This window comes from Zonotrichia albicollis, chromosome 9, assembly GCF_047830755.1.
Source record: "Zonotrichia albicollis isolate bZonAlb1 chromosome 9, bZonAlb1.hap1, whole genome shotgun sequence".
In the NCBI taxonomy this organism is placed as follows: Eukaryota; Metazoa; Chordata; class Aves; order Passeriformes; family Passerellidae; genus Zonotrichia; species Zonotrichia albicollis.
In genome coordinates this window covers 211673-220149 of record NC_133827.1, presented here as the reverse complement: position 1 = coordinate 220149, position 8477 = coordinate 211673, and the positions used below count along the sequence as shown (strand labels likewise).

At 50.4% G+C, this 8477-nt stretch overlaps 1 protein-coding gene across 1 annotated transcript; it reads left to right on the top strand.

Annotated features, from left to right (window-relative positions):
- The first annotated feature begins 234 nt into the window (after positions 1–234).
- On the top strand, positions 235–7143 carry LOC141730208 (cell division cycle protein 20 homolog). Its single transcript, XM_074547638.1, is given in 13 exon segments — positions 235–423; positions 425–443; positions 983–1021; positions 1024–1127; positions 1759–1873; positions 3472–3600; positions 4255–4264; positions 4266–4452; positions 5081–5175; positions 5512–5743; positions 5853–5978; positions 6150–6267; positions 6965–7143. Coding segments are annotated over 13 exon segments (1542 nt in total).
- The last annotated feature ends 1334 nt before the right edge of the window (positions 7144–8477 follow it).

The following is an 8477-nucleotide window of genomic DNA, read 5'->3' as shown; positions in this document are numbered from 1 at the left end:
AGAGCGGCTGGAAGGGGTGCCGGCTGCTCAAGGATCCCCGAGGAGCGGAGGGAGGGCGTATTGGCTGATGGGGTGTCCCGAGGAGCAGCTGGGGAGAGTGGGGGTGTCCATTGGCGGGGAGGAGTGGCCGGAGGGCTTGCACGGTCCGGTGGTGGGGAGGCTGGCGGGGCCTGTTGGAGTAGGCTCAGCCCTGCTGGAGGGTACGGCTAACGCCGCCTGCCCGCCCGCAGGACCATGGCGCAGTTCCTGTTCAAGGACGACCTGCACGGGCTGCTGAAGCTGGACACACTGGTCCCAAACGCGCTGCCTGCACGATGGCAGCGCAAGGCCAAGGAGAGTGGCCCCGGGCCCAGCCCCGTTGGCATGTCGCCCGTGAAGCCGGCCAATCGCTCCCACAGCTCCAGCAAGAGAGACAGAGAGACAGATGCCGTCCAAGATACCCGGTGAGCACCAGCCACCAACAGCAGAGGTTGAGTGCGGGAGCCTCGCCCAGGCTGCTTGTCTGTAGCCATGGGGCTCTGGGCTCCCTGCCACGCTGCCCTACCGGCTGCTGCTCAGGCAGGAGGAGGTGGGCTGTGCTCCTGACAGCCACCCACCTCCTTGCCAGCATGAGGGGCAGAGCTCTGAGCACTGGCGTTGGTGAGCTGCTGTTCGCCCAGATGAGCCTTGCTGGCACAGCTGTATGCTAGGACGAGTGTGGGCGGGCCTGTCAGCTGACAGCTTTACATCCTGTGAGCGTTTTTGTATCTTCCCCTTATCTCTGGACTCTGGAATTGTTGCACTAGACCCAAGTGCACACAGTCCCTAACCAACTTGGTGGCAGGGAGGAAAATATAAGTTAGTTGTGACTGGGTGGCATGAGACCTCAGAGTCCTATTTGTCTGGTGGGTGTGATGTGGAAGAGTGTTGGGTTTACTCCCGTGAAAGCTCTAATACAGGCTGTTAAATAGCTGTAAGACAATATTTTCATATGTGAATGCAGGTAAATCTGGATCCAAAATTCAAAGCACCCCCACAAAGGCTGGGGGGATCGCTACCTTCCCAACCACAGCACTATGCAGATGGAGATGGCAAATTTCCTCCTAACCAAAGAGAATGACCCTGCTGAGGATTCCCCTACCAAGAAGGTGATTATGTTGCCAAGTTACAATTACTTCAACAACCGCTACTCCTTCCCACCCCTTTACAGAGCAGTAAACTATAGGTTCTATCAAGTGGGCACGCCGGACTGACAAGTCCCAGCCATCACTACTTGCAGCTCTGGGCTTCAGGTGCCAAGCATGAGATTGAAGCTGTAGAGACTGCCATGCAGTCTAAGCCTATGCTGCTTCTGGTAGCAAAATTTAGCTTTTGACTAATGAGGCTTTAAAATGTAGCAGGCAACAAAAACACAAAGCTGTAAGCCTATGCAAAGTGAAACTGCTGGTGGTAGCTATTCTAGGACAATGTCTCCACAGGGAACACTTCTGGAATATTTTACACTGTGTTCTGAAATCTGTTTATGAAGCATTTGGTTGCTTTGTGGCTGTGGCTTTTCCCACTGGCAATGACACTGAATTTGCCATTGTGTGAAAATCTGAGCAGGACGATGTATGAAGGTCTGAGGAAAAACTGCTTTGACCTGCCTCTGTGTGACTGACCCTTGCAGCACAGTCAAACATCTGCAGATTCTAAGAGAAGGGGACTTAGGTGTCTGTTTAAATTGCAGTGTGGGAATTGTTGTAAATGCATTGCACTGAGGGTGATTTGTCTCTGTAGGAGCAACAGAAAGCCTGGGCAGTGAATCTGAATGGTTTTGATGTAGAAGAGGCAAAGATCCTCCACCTCAAAGATCCTCATCCTCCACCTGGAAAAGCAGAGAATGCTCCAGAAGGTATGTCTGTGTGAGCGGAATCAGCAGGAGAGATCAGGTCAGGGGAACAGCAACACAGAGGTTCTGTGTGTGGTCACAAGAGAAATCAGCTGGTTTCTGAGAGCTGTACAAGCTGGAGTCTCCTTTCTTAAGGTTCCTGAGGTCGAGGGAGGGCATAACAGTTACAGTGAATTTATTTAGGAGAGGTGCTATGAGTGCCAGTTGGTCACCTGTTACAGGGCTTGCAAGGGTCTTCAGGGTGAAGACAGAGGCGAGAATCTTGACCTCATGTTCAGAAGGCTTGATTTATTCTTTTATGAATATATTACATTATTACTATACTAAAAGAAATAGAAGGAAAGTTCTCAGAAGCTAGCTAAGCTAAGAATAGAAAAAGAATGAATAAACAAAGGGCTGTGTCTCAGCAGAGAGCGAGACCCAGCTCTGCCGTGAGTGGTCAGTAAGTCCAAACATTCACCCAAGACCAATCACGCATCCATCTGTTGCATTCCACCGCAGAAGATAACTATTGTTTACATTTTGTTGCTGAGGCCACAGCTTCTCAGAAGGGAGAAAAATCCTAAAGAAAGGAGTTTTATGAAAAGATGTTGGTGACAGTCACCTGTACTGCAGGTTCCAAACCTTCATGAAGTCTGTAAGAGCATCAAACTCTCTGCTCTGAACTTTCTAGCTTAAACTGTGTTGTAGTGTGTTGTTAAGTTTCTTGTGTTATTCCCCCAATTTATGTATTGTTCTCCCCTATTATGTGTAAAATGGTTTCGTTCCCCCAGTTTTTCCCGCCAGTGCTAGCCTGTCAGCTAAGTTGCTATAGTAACCGCTATTCATAGTTGCTGATATGTAATTGCTCCTCCCCTGGTTTCCCTTATAAGTGAAAGTTGTTTCCTCCCTGGGTCCAGTCAATCACTCCCTTTCTCCTCCCAGGTTTCGAGAACCTTCTCCTCTCTGGAGATGGTGGTTGGCTGGGGTCCCAGGACACCTCCTTTACCTTTTGATTATTGGTCTCCATGGAGTGTCAGTTCTGTGAAGTTCATCCCCTCACCTTTCCCGATTGGTTCCGCCTGTACCCACCCCCCTCCTTTATAATCCTGTTTCACCCCCTATGAAAAAACTTTTTCCCGGTTGGTTTCCCCGCGTTTGGATCCCGCAACACCTTCAATAAACCGATGTTTAACCCCCGGGAAATGGTCAACTCCGTTCCTCTCCAATACCAGCGGTGTAAGCCAGTCCGCAGCCAGCACAGCCCGAGGCCATCAGACGCCGAAGGGTGCTGGCCAGGAATTGCAGAGGGGTGTCGGCCTTTCACCCTCAGCTAGTCGGACTCCAAACTTCAGGCCACATATGCCCTTCTCTGCAAAACTGCAACTAAATATAATGGGATTCAAAACCCCAAGTGTTTGTTAAATTTGTTTCCATGAATGAGGAAATTGTAGCTCAGCCCTGTTCAGCAGTTCATTCTGCCAGGGATTTTAGTGCACTGCAGGCTTGTGAGTGTTTCTCTTAGGACTTTATTTTCACTCCAAGGGATTCCTAGTTGGGTGAGCAGCACTCAGCTGGGAGGAAACTAACTCAGGTTAACAAACCTGTTCCCCTGCACACAGGCTATCAGAATAACCTGAAAGTGCTCTACAGTCAGAAAATGGCACCTGGGTTCAGCAGGAAGAATAGCAGATATATTCCCTCAAAGCCAGACCAGGTCTTGGATGCACCAGAGATTCGCAACAACTACTGTAAGTTGTTGTATTCATATTGTTGCATATCATATTTCTAGGGTCTCATATCTTCTGGGTGGTTTTCTCACAGCAGCTCTTCACAGCAGCATCGTTGTTGCTTCTCAGTCAGGACTCCTCTCTAGCTCTCCCTGAAGGCCTCGCCCCTTTTTATCCCAGCTACCTCCACGGGCTACAGCTGCTGCCCAATTAAGGACATCACAGCTGCAGCCCATTTACAATACCTAGAATCAGGGCAGGGTCACTTATACAATACAGAGATCTTTTACTGCAATACATATCTTTACTCAGGCCCCTATAGTAAGTAGGCTGCAGGGTTGAGTGCTGGGCATCCAGAACATTCTGCACTGGATTGCTGTTCCTAGGACAGTGTAACTGGGCTGTCTGTATTATTTTGTGTACCCAGGCTAGCGCAGACCACTTCTGGAGTGTCCCTGTGTAGCCTTACAGGGACAGTGGTCTAGGGCACTGTGTAGATACCTTGGAGCAGGGTACCTGGCCCCAGCAGCTGGGCATAGTGACACTCAGAAGGCTGCCCCTCACCTGTACGTGTGTGTGTGCACATGTGCACCCGCACCTGCTGCATCAGCACGGGTGAAGGGCATGCTCTCTAGCCAAGCATGGTGTGACCTGCATTGCTCTTTCAAATTGTAGATCTGAATCTCAGACTGGAGCTCCCAGAACTTCTTGGCAGTGACTCTGGACAACACTGTTGTTTATCTGTGGAATTACGGTACTAGGGAGATTATCCCCCTGCTGCAGACGGAGCATCCAGGTATTTACATTTCCTCTGTGTCATGGATTAAAGATGGAGACTACCTTGCTGTTGGCACAAGTAGTGCTGAGGTTCAGGTGAATGCAGGAGTAAAACTAGAGGTGTTTTCTAGGGATTGACAGAACTGTGGGGCCTGGGGACAAAACCTTGGCTGGCAGAGGAAGGATGCCATGCACCTGACTTGTCTTCCCTCATGTGGGGTGGAACTGCCCAGTGTGCAAGGCAGGGTTTGGTTTGGGGGTTTTCTGATAAGCAGCGTAACCTTCTGTGCTATAGTCAAGAGATACACATTTTCTCTGTTCCCTTACTGAGAAAGCTGAATGCCAGAGCCTGTGCAGTGAGGTTCCTAGGGCACAGAAACAGGATTGGGTTTCTTCTGAAGAACGTTTTGCTTTGCCTCTCCAGCTATTGTTGCATTTATATTCTTGTGTATCATATTTCTAGGGTCTCATACCTTCTGGGTGGTTTTCTCACAGCAGCTCTTCACAGCAGTGTTGTTGTTGCTTCTCAGTCAGGGCTCCTCTCCAGCTCACTCTGAGTGCCCCACCCCCTTTTATCCTTGCTACCTCCACGGGCTACATCTACTGCCCAATCAAGGATATTGCAGCTGCAGCCCATTTACAATAACTAGAATCAGGGCAGGGTCACTTACACAATACAGAGATCTTTTACTGCAATACATATATTTACTCAGGCCTCTATAAGCTATGGGACATTGAGCAGCAGAAACATCTCCGAACCACGACCAGCCATTGTGGCCGTGTGGGAACCCTCAGCTGGAACGGCTACATCCTTTCCAGGTAAAGCAGTGGGTCAAGGGCAGTTTCCAGTTGTTGCAAACTCCTATCCCTCAATCTATGTGTGGCATGGGTTAGGGATGGCAGAGAGAAGTTTGTCCTGGCTTGGGATCCTTACTCACCCTTATCTGTTGGGGCTGTGAGGAGAAGGCCTCTTTCCTGTATTGCAATTTGTGCTGAAGCTTTAAAGAGCTTGTGTGGGTGTTTCACTCACACCAACAGACCTGTGTTGCTGGTAACACTGGTTGAAACCCAGTGGCAGGTATAGCAGTCTTGCAACAACAAAAATGGATTTGGGTGAAAATGTGCAGCCTGACCCTGCAAGCCTTCTCTCTGCAGTGGTGCACTGACTGGGCACATCCATCACCACGATTTCCAAGTGGCTGAGCATCACGTGGCCACCCTTTCTGGCCACACACACGAGGTGTGCGGACTCAAATGGTCTCTGGGTGGCCGCTACCTGGCCAGTGGTGGCAATGACAGTCTGGCGAAGGTCTGGCCATGCACCCAAGGTGGGGGTGGTGACTTTGCTCCTGTACAGACCTTCACTCAGCACCAGGGTGCTGTCAAGGTGAGCACAGAGCTGCCATGGGCGGATATGTGTGTGCAAGGCAGGCATGCAGCACTGGCTGGGTGCAGATTGCCTCTTGTATGTTTTAAAATGAACTCTCCTCTCTCAGGCTGTGGCGTGGTGCCCATGGCAGATGAATGTTCCAGCCACTGGAGGTGGCACTAATGACAGACATATCCACATCTGGAATGTGTGTTCTGGCACCTGCCTCAGTGCTGTTGATACCCGCTCCCAGGTGAGAGATGAACATCAGCTTGGAGACAAACACCTTCTGGCAGCACACCTCCACAGAGCTGCTGGCTTCTCAGGCCCAGAGGCACAGGGAAGGAGGGGGACCATGCTCGCCTCCAAGTGGTGAGCATCAGCACAAGGACCTTGTCTCATCTGTGTTACTGCCTGTTTGCAGGTCTCTTCTATCCTATGGTCCACAAACTACAAGGAGCTCATTTCAGCCCATGGCTTTGCACAGAATCAGCTGGTTATATGGAAATATCCAACAATGACCAAGGTTGCAGAGCTGCAAGGTAGGTGCATGTTGTTATCTTGTTGTTGCATTTCTAAAGTCCCATACTGTCGCAATCATATTTCTAAAGTCTCGTACCTTCTCGGTGATACTTCCTGGGGGCAGTTCTTCACAGCTCTGACTTCTTCTCCTGCTTGTTGCTCATTCTTCCTCAGGGCTCCTTGTCAGCTCAGCTTGACTGGCCAAGCCCAGCCCCTTTTATCCCAGTTATCTTCACTAGCTACAGCTGCAGCCCAATTAAGGACATTGCAGCTGCAGGCCATCAAAAACAACCAGGGCTTATCAGGGCAAGGCCTATATACAGATATTCAATATACAATACAGATATTTTACTACAACTCCTACTATATTCCCCCTTTTCGTTTACTTACAGATAATAAGACTCCTACTATAGGTGGACAGGGCCTGGGTGTGGGGGGTGTGTTAGAGGTTGAAGATAGCTGCACTCCTTGGTTGGAGCCTGCAGCATCACTGATACAGGACAGTATCCGGGGCCATGCTGCTAGGAGTAAAGCATGCCCACAGGGCTGTGGAAGAGATACCATTGATCCAAGTGTATGCTTGGGGTCTGAAATCATGCTGCCACAGCCAGTGTGGGGACAGCTGTGCAAGCTGGCAGGGCTCATGGGAGCATACAGGAGTAAATGTGCATGTGCTGATCAGCTCATCCCTGATTGCACATTCCTTCTCCTCCTCAGTTCATACTGATAGAATCTTGACCCTGACCATGAGTCCTGATAGTACATCAGTGGCCTCAGCAGCTGCTGATGAAACACTGCGGATCTGGCGCTGTCTTGAGATGGACCCCTTGAAGAAGAAGAAGAAAGAGAAGGCAAACAGTGCCAAAAGCAGTGTTCTTCACCAGAGCATCTGCTGAGAGCACGGGATTGTTGTGGGGAGGGGGATATTTGGTTTACACACTATACAGTATTTTAAATGGTAATGAACTGCTTTACTTGACTTTTTCTTAATGGAGTCTGATGGAAGAAAAAGCCATGGCTCCTAAACCCAAGTCCTTCTCCCTGAGGCTGGGGATCTGGGCAAGGTGTGGAGACCTAGGTCTTAAGGGCCAGTTTACAGGCTCCTGAGCTTAGCACAGCCTAGCAGAAGGATGCTGTGCAAGGGCTGTACTTCTGTTTCTGTCCCAGCTAAGATAGATATGTCACCTGCCCCATCTAGATGCTGACTACAAGCACAGCAGCTCCACCTCAGGCTCAACTGAAAGCACAGCATGGCTGTGGCCTCAGTTTGTGTTGTCCTGGCCTGTCTCACAAGGCCAGGGACACCTTACTATGGCTCTGCAGGCAGATCTCAGTTTGTCTTGTTAGCTACAGGCAGCCATCACTGCCTGCCTATGGTGCTGGAGTAGAATAGCTGTTGGAAAAAAAGGAGGGAGGGAAATACAGAGCAACAGCTGTAATCACCCCAAAGGCTGGAAATGGGCTGGCTCTGGCATAAAGCCTGATGCAAAACAAAAGGTTAGCTTACACTGCCACAGCCAGCCTAGATGTCATGCAAGAGCCACGCAAAGCACCACAAACCCTGTGCTCAGCCTTCAGTCACGTATTCTTCCAACAACTGTGATCTCCCTTCCCCTCCTGCTGACAGGAGGCCCTGGTGCCTCACTGAGGATTCATGCAAGGGAGCAAGCACCAGGGCTCAGTTGACATTTATTGGAGCTTGACTCCCCTACACTTGGAAAAATGCCTTTTTTCCAGGCTGAACTGTGCTGGAGCAAGTGGCAGGAAATATATTTGAGCCCTTACCTGACCAACAACCAGCTCAGCCATGCTGCTGTGCACGGTGGAGCCGCAGTGTCTGAGGCTGTGGGGCTGCACCAGACCCATCAAGCCTGTCCTTCAGCTGCACCAGCATTGCCAGGGGCTGCTGGGGACACTGCACAGCTGATAAGCACCTTGGCCTGTACAAAGCAGCTCCACCAAGCCTGTGCCTCCCATCAGCCCTCAGTGATTAGCTGAGGGTGGATTATTAACTGTTTTCACCTTTCCCTCAGCACAGTACCACACTGTGCCCAGCACCAGCTCTGCTTCCTGAGCCTTACAGCAGCTGGAACCTTCAAAGGTTCCGACTTGTGCTCTGCCAAGGCCAGTGAGTGTGTAACCACACCCACCAGAGCACTCCCCCACAGACATAAAGCTGATATGGGGGGCACAGTCTCAAAAGACAGCCACTGAGCCAGCACCTTCCCAG